The sequence below is a fragment of the Ctenopharyngodon idella genome, chromosome 22, assembly GCF_019924925.1.
Source record: "Ctenopharyngodon idella isolate HZGC_01 chromosome 22, HZGC01, whole genome shotgun sequence".
Taxonomy (NCBI): domain Eukaryota; kingdom Metazoa; phylum Chordata; class Actinopteri; order Cypriniformes; family Xenocyprididae; genus Ctenopharyngodon; species Ctenopharyngodon idella.
Window position 1 is genome coordinate 13,353,895 of NC_067241.1, and position 15,980 is coordinate 13,369,874.

The window sequence follows — 15,980 nt, forward strand, 5'->3', positions numbered from 1 at the left end:
GCATTACATTTATTTATTATCATTATTATTGCAAATTATGTAAAATAATATACTGTGCTATAAAATAATATAATAAAGCATTATAATAGTTAATTTAATATTATTATTGCAAATTATGTAATATACAGGATTATAAAATAATACAATAATAATAATAAAGTATTATAATTATTTATTTTATTATTATTATAATTTTTCCAAATTATGTATCATAATATACTGTAATATAAAATATTATTATAATAAAGCATTATAAATAATTATTTATTATTATCATTATTATTATTATTGCAAATTATGTATAATATACTGTAATATAAAATAATAAAGCATTATAAATATTTATACAAATGATGTATAATAGTATACAGTAATATTCATTTATTATTATTATTATTATTTAAAACCTTCAATAGCCAAACAAAACCTCTGTTTGAAAGTGTGTGTAGTCGGTTTGCTTAGCTATAGTTTGGGGACAAAAGTTTTCTTTGGTGACAATCAGAGGTGTCTGATTCATAAATCAATTTTTATTTTTATTCTAAAAGTGCAAAAAGTCTGAAGAAATGATCATTTGCTTTGTATAAAAAAAATAGAAGCATATGTTCAATCTGCATTTAAGTAAGTGTGTTTGTGCCATCAAGTACACAGAGATGTGATGTTTTCCAGACACTGCCTCCGTTTTATCTGATGTAATGATAACAGCTGTTGAACACGGTTCATACTCTACATGTGTGTATAATTTATCATGCTGCTCAAACCAAACATGGACCTTCAGAACGTCTTTTCCTGTTCCTCCTCACGTCATAAACATATCACCCTGCCGTACACATTTCATTTTTCTCCTTCTCTTTCCGTTCGTCCCAGTTTTGCTGATATTATTTTGCAAGACACTGTTGATCTAACCTTAGGCTGAGTGAAACCTGGCGTGGCTCTTCGAATTATTAATTCGCAGACAGAAACGTTTAGTTTACAGGTGTCTCCGTGTTCATCTTTCCTTTCATCTTCCAGTGTTGTGCTGACTCACGTTTTCATTCAATGTCTTCATCCTGGTCCTCTTTTATCTGTTGTCGTGGCATTCGAGGAGATGTTGAAACATGCTCCATCCCTGCCCCCATGTTCCATAAACAACCAGGAAACGGCCATCTGACAAATAATGTAAACATGGCATAACATCATGTTTATGGGATGTTGAGAAATTATGGAGGCTGAGAATTACAAGAACTTTAATAGATTGTTAAAAATGGTCCTGTGGGGAATTCCACAGTTCTTGTGAAATATTTATTTAAAGCACGTTGATTAAATCAGTATTATCGTCTGTTGTAATTTTGCTAATGCATGCAATAGAAGTGGTCTGACATTGCTCAAGAATGATTTGCAATAAATACGCACTTTTCGGTTTTCGAAATGTCTTGTTGAATTTCCTTAAGTAACTTGTGACAAACTCAAAAACTTCACAAGAAAAAAAAGGCAACTGATTAAACAAGTTCATCACCATTCTTCACCCAAAAATGATACGTCTGTCATCATGTCGTCCTAAAGCTAACTTACAACTTGTGCACTTTATTCACATGTCTTATTGCTCTACATTTACGGTCCTTTTTGCACATTGAGAGCCTTTAGTCACTATGCTTTTGTTTAATGGAAACGTGTAGCATTATTATTATTATTTTATAGAAAATTATTTATGATAATTTATTTCCTGTTTTAATTTTTTTTATTTTAATGATTTGCTTTTTTACTTATGTTTTAAATTATTATTGTTTTTAATTGATTTTAAAACATAATTATTTATACATTTATTAATTTTATTTTGATCAAAAACTATATATATAGTTTTTGATCAAAATAAAATTAATAAATTAAAAACATAATTATTTATACATTTATTAATTTTATTTTGATCAAAAACTATATATATATATATATATATACACAGTCAAACCAAAAATTATTTAGACATTTTTGATATTTTTGATATATTTTTACTAGTGGGTGCAGGACACTATAGAACCTTTTCACGGACTGTGATGACTCGTTTTAATGGTCATCAATATCGTAAATCCTGCAAATTTTTTTATATTTTGATTTTTTTTTAAATGTATGTAAATTTATTACACTATACTTAGTATTATATTACCTTTGCATCAAATAAAAAAAAAAAACTAGTTAACACTGCTGTGAGGGTGTTTCTAATACAGCGGCTATGGGAGTGACAGTAAAAATGACATCTTTCTCTCTTCTGACTGCCGTTTTTCAATCGCTCTTTATTTTTTTCCTCTTATTGAAAGTTGTGAAAACACTATTGTGGAGTTTTTCTTTTGCTATTTGAGCAAATGGAAACACAAAAAATATATTTAATGTATTCTCTCATTCACCGCTATAGAATTGTGTTCAAAACTATCTCCTTACCTTAGCCCGATTTACAACGGTAAGCTTGTAATAATGTTTTATAATAAAATCGGTACTGGTGGGTTTCTGCGGAAAATTCGAGCATGCAGCCGTTCGTCTTTGCGTCATTACGTCACGTCTGTTTACATAAAGAAGGAGTCTCAGCTATCATGTGACGGATCATTTATAGCCTTTTCTCACAGCAGCTGCAATAATTTAACTTTTTTTTTATGGCGGATTGTAATCCAGAAAGGTCCAAATGACAATCATCAGTGACAACTGGAGATTCACCCATAGTCAAAAGCAAAAGACTTCGGACTGCGGAGTGGCTACAGAAATTGAAATCTACAGGTAACGCTAATACACACTAAATACACAGTCACGCATTGCTTATGTTGTTAACATTAATTTGAAAACAAAGTATAACAACAATAATAATTTGCACGGTTTGATGCGATATGAGCTAAGCGATCATTAGATTTAATCACCATTGGCGGCGCAATTTATTGTAATGCTTTTTTTCCACAGTTGGTCAGAACAAAAGCGGCAGACATGTTACTTACTTGTTCAGATGACATTTTCCAGTGAAAATTCTTATTTTGGTCATACTTCAAGACTACGATCTGTGATTCCGAAGCACAGTATTAACATCGGTGCGGTGCCTGACACCAAACATTAGATTCATCCGCGTGCTGATTCACAACGCACGTTAAGATAATAATTCCGCAAATAACTGTAATTGCAGGTTTCAAACAGAGATGGCGACAAAGAGGCAAAAACCTACAGACTGCAGCTTTAATTATTGCAGGCTTGTGTAATATTGAGATTGCATTTCACTGTTTATATTCATTTTGAGGAATACTGAATCTGGTTTTGTGTAAGTGAGATGAGTAAATGCATGTTCACATTTAGTCTAGAACTACAATAACCATCATGTTCACACAGCGCACACAACACCTCTGCACTTTATTTCTCTCAACATGGGGACAGGAGAGCTGTCAGTCAATAAAAGTAACTTGCGGTGCTTATTTGAAAAAGAAACTCAGATAATTTGATGTAAATTTAAAAGTAATGTGTTACTTTACTAGTTACTTGAAAAAAGTAATCTGATTACTTGCTTGTAATGCGTTGTCCCCAACACTATATACATCTGTATTATAATGTATAAACATTTTCAGTTTTTAAAATATATAATTTTAATAATTATAATTTGTTTTTCATTAATTATTATTGTTGTTGTGTTTTAAATAATGTTAACATAATATAATTATTCATATACATTTATTAATATTATTTTGAAAAAAAAATATTATTATAATATATAAAAACAGATATCTTCAAGATTTGAGATCCGCCTAAACTCACTTGTTGGAGTCTGAATACCTGACAGCACAGTCATCACCAGTTTATTAAAAGCAATAATCTCATATATATGTCAAGCATTTTTTATTTACATATCACAACTAATAGTGTCAGTACATTCAAGATGGTGCCTTTCATTTCATCTGTTTCACAATATGTGGAAATCCAGATCTGATCTGCCTTTGAATCACAGCATAAGGGAATAAAAATGGCACGTAAATTAATGATGAGTGGGATTACTCACACCCTTCACACCACAACCTGAGCAGAATGGCCTGAGGTGACTAAGAATTATATGTAAATATTTTATTGAATATAACTCAGAGAAATAAATGTGCTAGTCAGTATGTCCTCTGCTAACGGGGATGGATACACATATACTATCTGAATGATTTTGTTTTGTGAGATTCAGATCACCCTAATAATGATGAATAATATATTCATCTTTGTCCACTGCAGTGAACATGTTTTTTTGTTAAGAAACTTGTAGACATCCTGGACTTTTCTGATATATAAAATGTTTGGGAATGTGCAAAATATGATCATATCTGGCGTAGTACTGAAATAGTATGGATTTATGATGATGATGATAATAATAATAATTCAAAATTGCAATATGTTTGGTATGTACAAACTAATTTAACATCACAAATAATATAATATAATACATACTTTAGACATATAGATAGATAGATAGATAGATAGATAGATAGATAGATAGATAGATAGATAGATAGATAGATAGATAGATGGATAGATAGATTAGGACATCAAAAATATCTGTTTTATATATTATATATTATGTTAATCAAAATATTATTAATAAAATGTTATTAATAGTTTGAGTAAATAATGTTACAATTATTTAAAAACAACAATTATAATGCTAAAAAATTATATACTGCTTATTTAATTTTTTTAAATTGTAATATGTTTGATATACAACCACTATTATAATATTACAAATAATAGTATAAAATATTTTTTATATATATAAATTGTATAGGTAAAAATGTCACAAAATTATATTTAAAAAAAAAAAAACGTATTTTATATATTATAATAATGTATCATATATATTGTTTTATTGAAATAATAATAATACATGTATATATTAATAATTATTTAACATTACTTTAAAACAACAAATAAAATAAAAAATTACTATAATGCTTTATTATTATAATATTATATAATAATATTATATATAATATTATAAAATAATTACAACAAATAAAATATAATAACAATAATATATATGTAGATATATTATTCAATATCAAAAGGCTGCTCAAATGTACCTGTAGTGAGTGTAGTCACGCTGCATCAGCATTCCAGGCGAAGAATGGAGCGCGGACTCCCCCGTGTGTTCATCTAGTGTAACTGCAGTCAAAATCCTGCCAGACAGTCAACAATTAAAACTCTGAGCGCTAAGATGTCTTCTGACAGCCCGCAGCCATTAAGCAGCTGTGTGCAGCTGTCGAGCTCAGCTGGGTTAAAATGAAGTGACAGGGCCACTCATCTCCATAGTTCCTCATGGGGAATCGAGACACACACGCATATTAATGCATGAGTTTAGAACTACGTTGCACAAAAATAACATTTCTTGATATATAACTATAACAGCAAGTTTACTACTATACTGTGCCTTTTGAACAAGACACATAGTTTGAAACATAACCCTCAAGCCCCCTAAAAACTAAGATATTTTACATGGAGCACAGAGAGATTACCTGTAGCTCTTTAATAATAACACACGTTTAAAAAGTGAAGGAAGACATGTGACGGAAAATACACACGGAGTGCCAAGTAAATATCATTTACCACCTTGTAATCATTATTTAAGGGCTACAAAAATCCTTATGAGAAAAGGTTTATTTTAAAAAAAAAAAACTATTTTAATTGAACATGTACACCTACCTTAACCTGTTTGTGGTAGCAGACTAGCAGTGCTTATTTGCTAACACTATCAAAATATCCTGACGCTACATGATCATTTGTAGCTATAAAAGACATAAGGTGATTAAAAATGGGAGAAAAGCTGAGCAGTTTTCTGTCTGAAACTGTATTGTGGTAAATCTTCCTGACGCAATGCTTCGCTTCTGACTGGTGAGGGCGCTGCTTCGCGCAGTTCACTTTTCAGTGATGAAATGATGTTTACCGTCAAGCAGTTCACACTGTCGCAAAACCAACCATCAACTCTGCTGAAAAACGTTTGAAATGAAGAGGACACAGAACAACAACATCAGCAAACGCAAATTAAAGTTATTAAATACTTCACAGATCAAAACTCAGCTGGCGTCTTGATCCAGATGGCAACATTCAACGGAGAAGGTACAAAACGATATCATTTATATATACAAAATCCCACAAAAAATCTGTTTTAAAACACATGTGAAAAAAAGCCCTGTGAAATACAGGTAAATAATCACAAAAATATTAAAATATTAATACTGTTAATGGAAGTAAATGGATTAAAGAAATAATGTTCTTTAGTATGTATAGTATATTTAGTATATACTTCATTCATGTTTCATACGTTGTTAACTAATTTTTGTTTTTACAAACACTGAAAGTTGAAGTTAACTAACTGTAGCAGTGTACCACCACTTAAGTTTAATTATCAGATATTGTTAACATTTCATACTACTACTATAAAAGGGGGAAAACATTGTAGTACCATATATATATATATATATATATATATATATATACACATACATACAGTATCTCACAGAAGTGAGTACACCCCTCACATTTTTGTAAATATTTTATTATATCTTTTCATGTGACAACACTGAAGAAATGACACTTTGCTACAATGTAAAGTAGTGAGTGTACAGCTTGTATAACAGTGTAAATTTGCTGTCCCCTCAAAGTAACTCAACATACAGCCATTAATGTCTAAACCGCTGGCCACAAAAGTGAGTACACCCTTAAGTGAAAATGTCCAAATTGGGCCCAAAGTGTCAATATTTTGTGTGGCCACCATTATTTTCCAGCACTGCCTTAACCCTCTTGGGCATGGAGATCACCAGAGCTTCACAGGTTGCCACTGGAGTCCTCTTCCACTCCTCCATGACGACATCACGGAGCTGGTGGATGTTAGAGACCTTGCGCTCCTCCACCTTCCGTTTGAGGATGCCCCACAGATGCTCAATAGGGTTTAGGTCTGGAGACATTCTTTAGCAAGGCAGTGGTCGTCTTGGAGGTGTGTTTGGGGTCATTATCATGTTGGAATACTGCCCCGTGGCCCAGTCTCCAAAGGGAGGGGATCATGCTCTGCTTCAGTATGTCACAGTGCATGGTTCCCTCAATGAACTGTAGCTCCCCAGTGCCAGCAGCACTCATGCAGCCCCAGACCATGACACTACCACCACCATGCTTGACTGTGGGCAAGACACACTTGTCTTTGTGCTCCTCACCTGGTTGCCACCACACACGCTTGACACCATCTGAACCAAATAAGTTTATCTTGGTCTCATCAGACCAGAGGACATGGTTCCTTAGTCTGCTTGTCTTCAGCAAACTGTTTGCGGGCTTTCTTGTGCATCATCTTTAGAAGAGGCTTCCTTCTGGGAAGACAGCCATGCAGACCAATTTGATGCAGTGTGCGGCGTATGGTCTGAGCACTGACAGGCTGACCCCCCACCCCTTCAACCTCTGCAGCAATGCTGGCAGCACTCATACGTCTATTTCCCAAACACAACCTCTGGATATGACGCTGAGCACGTGCACTCAACTTCTTTGGTCGACCATGGCGAGGCCTGTTCTGAGTGGAACCTGTCCTGTTAAACCACTGTATGGTCTTGGCCACCGTGCTGCAGCTCAGTTTCAGGGTCTTGGCAATCTTCTTATAGCCTACGCCATCTTTATGTAGAGCAACAATTCTTTTTTTTCAGATCCTCAGAGAGTTCTTTGCCATGAGGTGCCATGTTGAACTTCCAGTGACCGGTATGAGAAAGTGAGAGCGATAACACCAAATTTAACACACCTGCTCCCCATTCACACCTGAGACCTTGTAACACTAATGAGTCACATGACACCGGGGAGAGAAAATGGCTAATTGGGCCCAATTTGGACATTTTTACTTAGGAGTGTACTCACTTTTGTGGCCAGCGGTTTAGACATTAATGGCTGTGTTGAGTTATTTTGAGGGGACAGCAAATTTACACTGTTATACAAGCTGTACACTCACTACTTTACATTGTAGCAAAGTGTAATTTCTTCAGTGTTGTCACATGAAAAAATATAATAAAACATTTACAATATATATATATATATATATAATATATAATTATATATATATATATAAATTACACACAGGGGCTGGGCAGTGAAACTGACTGAAACTCCCAGTTTTAAACCACAGTAATTTATTAGGATGGGGTAGGGCCTCCTTTTGTGGCCAATACAGCTGGTGACTCTGCAGGCCATGAGAGATGTTTAACTTCACTTTCATGTTCATCAAACCATTTTTTCACAAGTCTTGCTGTGTGTATTGGTGCATTACCATGCTGATACACGACACCACCTTCAGGGTTCATTGTTAGGTGCACATGGTCCTCCAGAATGGTTCGGTAGTCCTTGGGAGTGAATCGCCTATCAAGCACAGTAGGGAATGCCATGATATTGCAGCCCAAACCATCACTCTTTGGGCCTTCTCCACACCATCACTCCCACGGATGTGGGAAAGACAGTGAAGGTGAACTCATCAGAGAACAATACGTTTCACATTGTCCACAGCCCAAGATTTGCACTGTTGGCACCAATGAAACCGACACTGGCAAATGTTCGGCTATAGCAGCCTGACCATGAATATTGTGGAGCTCTCGACTAACAGTTTTGGTGAAAACAGGAGGGTTGAGGTGCGCATTTAATTCTGCAGTGAGTTGGGCAGTTGTGGTTTTATGTTTTTTGGATGCAATCCAGGTTAGTACTCAGACATCCCTTTCAGACAGCTTCCTCTTGCATCGACAGTTACTCCTGTTGGATGTGGTTCCTCCTCCGAGGAGGTATACTGACATTACACCACAAAGACTTGCTGTCCTGGTCACAGATGAGCCAGCGAGACATGCACCAACAGTTTGTCCTCTTTTGAACTCTGATATGTCTCCCATTATGTTGAGTGGATTGCAATATTTTATGTAAAGCTGCTCTATTGCTCTGCTAATTCAGCCTTCACACTCTGTACATTCTATCAGTAAGAGCAATCAGTAAAGTTTGGCCACCAGGCCTCGCATATATAGGCGTGAAACCTCCGTCGCTATATTGGCCAGTGTTTCAATTTCATTGTCCAACCCCTGTATGGTACTACAATGTTGTTCTCCCCTTTTGTATATTTGATGTATATTCACAGGAGTAAACCACCTCTTAGTAGAAGTGAGTCCCGACATCCACATCTGCGGCTTCTGCAAACAGCAGTACAACAACGTTGAGGTCTTTTTTGCACACAAGCAAAACTGCTGCCAAATCCCCTCGACTCATATATCAGCCCGAAACAACAGTGGACCCAGTGGTGAGTTTTACCTCTAACTGCCATGTCACTTTAAAGGTCATAATTACTCTATAGTAGGCTGTACTGTTTACTAATCGCTAAAATTTTTTAGAGACATTTCAGACATGTGTACCAAAAGTCAAAAAGACCCTCACCAAAGCCCAGAAAACCCCCTCCAAAAAGCTAAAGCCTGCACTAACTCAGAAAAGACACATATGCACATTCTCAGGTAAGTGTCAGCAACAACATTGCATTTCTCACTTTCATATGCTTGCTTTTAAAGCAGACCTATTATGCTTTTTTACATGTTCAACTTTCTTTATTGTGTAATGTTGCTGTATGAGCTTGAAAAAGGTCTGTTTATTTGTTTGTTTGTTTATTGAGGACTTTTACACAACAGACCATTGACCAAAGTGCTGTGCAATATGTAAACGCTTAAAAGAGACAATCACAACCATAAAAACACAACACTAAAACCACAAATAAAATATCAGCGAAATAAACTCAATATTTTTAATACCCCATTAAATGCTAATGCGAGGAGGTATTCCTTAAGCTTGTGTTTAAAGACACGTAGTGTGGGTGCCGATCTGAGAGAAAAAGGTAAATCATTCCAAAGTTTAGGAGCTATCGCTACAAAAGTTCGATCTTCACTTCTCTGTTTAGTTCTAGGAATCATCAAAGCCAGCTGGACAGCTGACCTTAAAGACTGTTTTGGCTCATATTTCTCAATCAATTCCACCAAATACAACTAAGCCACACACATACTATGCAATGATTTATAAACAAAAAACTACATTTTAAAATTGATTCTGTAATAATTAGGTAGCCATTGTAAAAAAAAAAAAAAAAAAAAACTCCAAACTGGAGTAATATGGTCTCTTACGAGTACCTGTCAAAAGCCTTGCAGCAGCATTTTGGACCAGTTGTAAGCGGTTAAGCTAATGATTTATTAACATAAACTGAGTTGCAGCAATCTAACCTTGTAAATACAAAAACATGAATGACTTTTTCCAGATCATGCATGGACAAAAATGATTTCACCTTCTCTAATAATCTTAAGTGATAAAAACAGGACTTAAAGGATTAGTTCACTTTCAAATGAAAATTAGCCCAAGCTTTACTCACCCTCAAGCCAGATGAATATGACTGATGAACACAATCAGAGATATATTAATAAATATCCTGACGCATCTGAGCTTTATAATGGCAGTGAACAGGAAACAACGAGTATGAGCTGAAGAAAGTGCATCCATCCACATCCATCTATTATAAACATACTCCGCAAGGCTCCGGTGGGTTAATAAAGGCCTTCTGAAGTGAAGCGATGCGTTTGTGTAAAAAAAAAAAAAAAAAAAAAAAAAAAATCCATATTTAACAAGTTATGAAGTAAAATATCTAGCCTCCGCCAGACCGGATGATGGATGTGGATGGAGGCACTTTCTTCAGCTCATACTTGTTGATCCCGCTCACTGCCATTATAAAGCTTGGATGTGTCAGGATATTTATTAATATATCTCCAAATGTGTTCATCAGAAAGAAGAAAGTCATATACACCTAGGATGGCTTAAGGGTGAGTAAAGCTTTGACTAATTTTCATTTTAAAGTGAATAAATCTGTTTCTCAAACTTGAAATCACTCTTGAAAAGAACTCCTAGATTTTTTTTTACTACTGGCTTACAAAAGGGGGCTAAACTGCCCAGATCAACGAAATTATTTGGGACTCCAAACCACCCAACTTCAGTTTTATCTTCATTCAGATTTAAAAAATTTAAAGACATCCATGATTTGATTTCATGTATACAGTCCAACAAACACTCTATTTGCTTCTTACTGTTCTTTTGCAGAGGAAGATACACTTGCATATCATCTGCATAGAAGTGAAAAGAGATTCCATGCTTACAAAAAATTGACCCAAGGGGTAACATATACAAAGAAAACAAAATCGGGCCGAGAATAGACCCCTGTGGAACCCCACTAAGCAAAGAGACAGGTTGTGAATAATCTTGACCGACATTAACAGAAAAAGTTCTGTTTGAAAGAAAGCGCTATACCATGGATTTCCACCACCTTTTCAAGCCGTGAGGGTAATATCTCATGGTCAGTGTTATCGAATGCAGCGTTAAGGTCCAATAAAACGAGAACTGCTGAGGACCCCGAGTCAACTGCAGTCAATAAATCATTTAAAACCCTGAGCAAAGCTGTCTCAGTACTGTGGTAAGCCCTAAAACCTGACTGGAAATTTTCAAAAATGTCATTTTGAAGCAAAGTTTGAAGCAAATGTCTGCAAAGTTACAAAGCCACTCCAAAGGGAGTTATTCTCTATATCTATATCAGTAATGCTTCTGAACTCCCTGAAATGCCTGATTATAGTCTTGAGTTTTCTTCCGGGAATAAACATGTCACAATATTCCTCATTTAAATAATTCCCGCCAAAGGCTCATGCAAAGTAAAGGGGCGGGGCCTGGTTGAGTTAGTTAGTAGTGTGTTGAAACTCACAGTTAGGGTAAGGGGCGTGACATTTCCCAAACACCAATCACAACACACTGATCAAGCCGACCAATCAGAGCACATTTTGCTTTTTCGGAAGGAGGGGCTTCATAGAGACAGGAACTAAACAGAGCGTTACTGACAGATTGGGAAGAGAGGTGCTGCAACATTGTCAAATATGTAAAAAAATATTGTTTTTTGAACATTCAAGCATGAAAATCTATTCTAGTAGACATCAAAAACAAAATCAAGACTTTGTATAAGGGCATAAAAGGTCCCCTTTAATGTATTAAAAATCTGAACTATATGGAGCTTAAAAGATGTTTTATTTCATTTTGTGCCCTTAGGTTGTACATTCAAAACTCAGTATGGCCAAAAAGACATGGAGAGACATATGTTAACACATACTGGTAAGTAATTTCCATTCTATGTTTTCATCTTACACTTATCTGACATTATTAAATGATGCCAAATGAACATTAAAGTGCTGAGATCTGTCTCCTTTTTTCAGGTGAGAGGCCTTTCGAGTGTGAACTGTGTCATAAACGCTTCAGTCGTCGTGATAAGCTGAATCTCCACAGCCGTTTGCACACAGGAGAGAAACCACACAAGTGTAAGTACTGTCCATACGCGGCGGCTGACAGCAGTAGCCTGAAGAAGCATCTTCGTATCCACTATGACGAGAGACCCTTTAAGTGTCAGATATGCCCCTACGCCAGCCGCAACTCCAGCCAGCTAACCGTTCACCTCCGATCTCACACAGGTGAGGACTGCAGGGGATCATGCACTTTGACAGTTACACTAACTTTTTAAAGAAATTAACACTTTTATTCAGCAAGGATGCATTAAATTGATCAAAAGAGAAAGTAAATAGTAATGTTACTAAAGATTACTATTTCAAATAAATGTTGTTCTTTTGAACTTTCTATTATTTCTGGAAAAAACATTTCCGCAAAAATATGAAGCAGCACAACTGTTTTCAACATTGATAATAATCAGAAATGTTTCTTGAGCAGCAAATCAGCATATTAGAATTTTTTTTGCATATTGATTTCTGAAGGATCATGTGACACTGAAGACTGGAGTAATGATGCTGAAAATTCAGCTTTGATCACAGGAATAAATTACATTTTTATAAATGTATTAAAATATAAAAGTTGTAATAAAAAGTTTTAAAATGTAATAACTCACAGTATTTCAGTTTTTATTGTATAAATAATTAAAAGCAGCCTTGATGAGAAAAAGAGAAATTTTACCAACACCAAACCTTTCAACAGTAGTATGTATGTGTGCGTATATGTAATGCATTAGTGTATGTATGATATATATATATATATATATTTTTTTTTTTTTTTTTTTTTTTTTTTTGTGTATACAACACACAAAAAACTAACAAATTGAAATAAGAACAACAAATAAAGATCAACTAAAATCTTTAAAAGAAGCACAAAGTGTTTTTCTAGTTCTTTGTTGGTGTTTTCAGCCACACCGAGTATTTCCAGGAACTACTGATTTTTGAGAATTTACACTTGCATGTGAAACTTAAGATTAATAAGATAAAATAGTTTTCCTGTTTCTTCTGTTGTTCAGAACACACGCAATCAATTAATCAACACAATCAAAGTACTGGTGTTTTTCCAAAATAATTTTTATAAAATGACAAAAATAAAAGTGTCATTTTTAAAACAGCCTTATACATTACAAAAATTGCACTTTTTATTTTTCTTGATTAGTATGTTGGTAACAAATAGCTTTCCTCTTTTTGTGATCGAGCAGAACCGGTAGTGGAAATTGTGGTATTTGTATTCAGTTCACATGCCTGGATGTTTCCTCCTCAGGTGACGCCCCGTTCCAGTGCAATCAATGCGACGCCAAATTCAAGATCAACTCTGACCTGAAGCGTCACAGTCGGGTTCACTCCGGCGAGAAGCCTTATAAATGTGAACTCTGTGAGTATCGCTGTGCCATGAAGGCCAATTTAAAATCGCATGTGCAGCTGAAGCACAGTGCCTCAGACTCCTTCCGTTGCTCAAAGTGCGACTTCCAGTGCTCCACCAAAGCCGCCCTGCGACACCATTCCCGCCAGCACCAGCCGGCCCAGCCTTTGCAGTGCAGCGAGTGCACTTACTCCTGCTCCAGCAAGGGGGCTCTCAAGATCCACGAGCGCGTGCACTCAGACGAACGGCCCTTTAAATGCGAGCACTGTTCATTTGCTAGTAAGCAGCGCAGTAATTTGTTAATTCACAGGAGGAAGTGTCATGCGGATAAACCGGACCGGCAGTGTAAAGGCGGGACAGGGGAGGAGCCACCCAAACCTCTTAGCTCACGCTACCGGGCGAGACTGGAGGCAACGCGGGCGTTTCGTTGTGACTTGTGCGAGGCTTCGTTCGTCAGGGAGGATTCTCTTCGCAGCCACAAGAGGCAGCATAACAGTAACGCACAACAACAAACTCATAATCAAGAGTCACAAACTGTTACCAAACAACCTGTACAAAATGCAGGATTTGCCTCTATTGCAACCGATGTGCCGTCTTCCTACAGTGCAACGCATCTTAAGATCATTGTGGCGCCCTCTTTAGTACCGGAGGCTACTTTTGTTCAGGCTTCCACTGCAAAGACGCTGCTCGGTCCAGATGATCACGACGTGCTTTTGAACCCTGTTATACAACACGTCAACATGCTAGCACCAGAAGGTGGCCTCGAGCACCAGACGGTTTTACTCACTCAAATCAGTCCCGGTGAAACCGTCCCTCAGACCAGTACTCAAAACTTCATCGCATCAGCTTCCGACGGTACACACACCTTTATCACATCCTGTTCTGACCTGGAAAGCCTCCACAAGCTCATCCAGGAGGGCGGGACTGAGGTTACGGTGGTAACGGAGGCGAATCCGACGATCGGCACCACAAAGGAACCACTGAACATTGATGGCGTTTCGTCTCAGGACATGTCCAAACACTCAGAGGTCGCTATGCCTGAAGACAGTTTAGATATTGGTCCACCGGGGACCATTCTTGTTCAAAGTCTCCCTCTGTCCATTTCAACACAAGACCAGCAGGCTAACAAATATCATCTGTCTCCACACCATATATTTTCAGACTCAAACACAGTGGACATCGGTGATTCGTAGTTATGCAAATCATGAGATTTCACTGTGATATCATGGTTAAAACTAACCATGTTTATTTTGTTAATTTCCTGTTTCTTTTTCCAACTAATGCTTCATTCACGTTGTGTTGGAATTACTGTAATAAGATTGGCAATCAGACGTTCAGCTCTGAGGTGTTCACGTCCTCTAACTCAGAAATTATTCACTTTCTACAGCAACATTCATGCAAAATGGATTAAAGGGTTAGTTCATCCAAAAATGAAATTTGTCATTAATTACTCACCCTCATGTCGTTCCAAAACTGTAAGACCTTCGTTCATCTTCAGAACACAAATTAAGATATTTTTGATGAAAATACATCACTATACCTTTTTGAGGTCCAGAAAGGTAGTGAAGACATCGTTAAAATAGTCCATGTGACTACAGTGGTTCAACTTAATGTTACGAGGCGACGAGAATACTTTTTGTGCGCAAAAACAAAACAAAAATAACGACTTTATTCAATATTTTCTTCTCTTCCCTGTCAGTCTCCTGCACTATTGATGTTGTAAACACAGGGTTCCTGGTTCTATGTCCGAACGCCGACTCTGGTCGGCTCCTGTGTCAGCATCTCATGCATGCGTTGTGCTGCTCACGTGAACAGAGTCGTCCAATACTGAGCCAGCGTTCGGACGTAGAACCAGGAACCCTGTGTTTACAACATCAATAGTGCAGGAGACTGACAGGGAAGAGAAGAAAATATTGAATAAAGTCGTTATTTTTGTTTTGTTTTTGCGCACAAAAAGTATTCTTGTCGCCTCATAACATTAAGTTGAACCACTGTAGTCACATGGACTATTTTATTTTATTGATGTCTTTAGTACTTTTCTGGACCTTGAAAGTGGTAATTACATTGCTGCCTATTTCATCAAAAATATCTTTTAATTTGTTTTTCTGAAGATGAACGAAGGTCTTACAGATTTGGAACGACATGAGGGTGAGTAATTAATGACAGAATTTTCATTTTTGGGTGAACTAATCCTTAAATGTGCAAGTTTGTTGGTAACGACAGCAAAATACTTCATCACTACTTTAATTAACATTGAAATACAAAGAAAGTATATCAGGTAACACCAGTAAATATGCTGTAGAGAT

General features: G+C 36.2%; 1 protein-coding gene and 1 long non-coding RNA gene across 2 annotated transcripts; one reads left to right on the forward strand and one right to left on the reverse strand.

Moving 5' to 3' along the window:
- Positions 1–445: 445 nt before the first annotated feature.
- On the reverse strand, positions 446–5,843 carry LOC127505052 (uncharacterized). Its single transcript, XR_007927544.1, has 3 exons — positions 5,671–5,843; positions 5,052–5,147; positions 446–1,143 (listed from the first exon to the last, which is right to left on the reverse strand). It is a non-coding gene; the product is annotated as an uncharacterized LOC127505052 (long non-coding RNA).
- Positions 5,844–5,938: 95 nt separating this feature from the next.
- On the forward strand, positions 5,939–15,287 carry zfp64 (zinc finger protein 64 homolog (mouse)). The gene is made up of 6 exons (XM_051880684.1): positions 5,939–6,084; positions 9,110–9,268; positions 9,360–9,476; positions 12,085–12,147; positions 12,249–12,500; positions 13,576–15,287. The coding sequence occupies exons 1-6, from the start codon at positions 6,063–6,065 to the stop codon at positions 14,865–14,867; spliced, it is 1,905 nt and encodes a 634-aa protein (XP_051736644.1). The 5' UTR covers positions 5,939–6,062; the 3' UTR covers positions 14,868–15,287.
- The last annotated feature ends 693 nt before the right edge of the window (positions 15,288–15,980 follow it).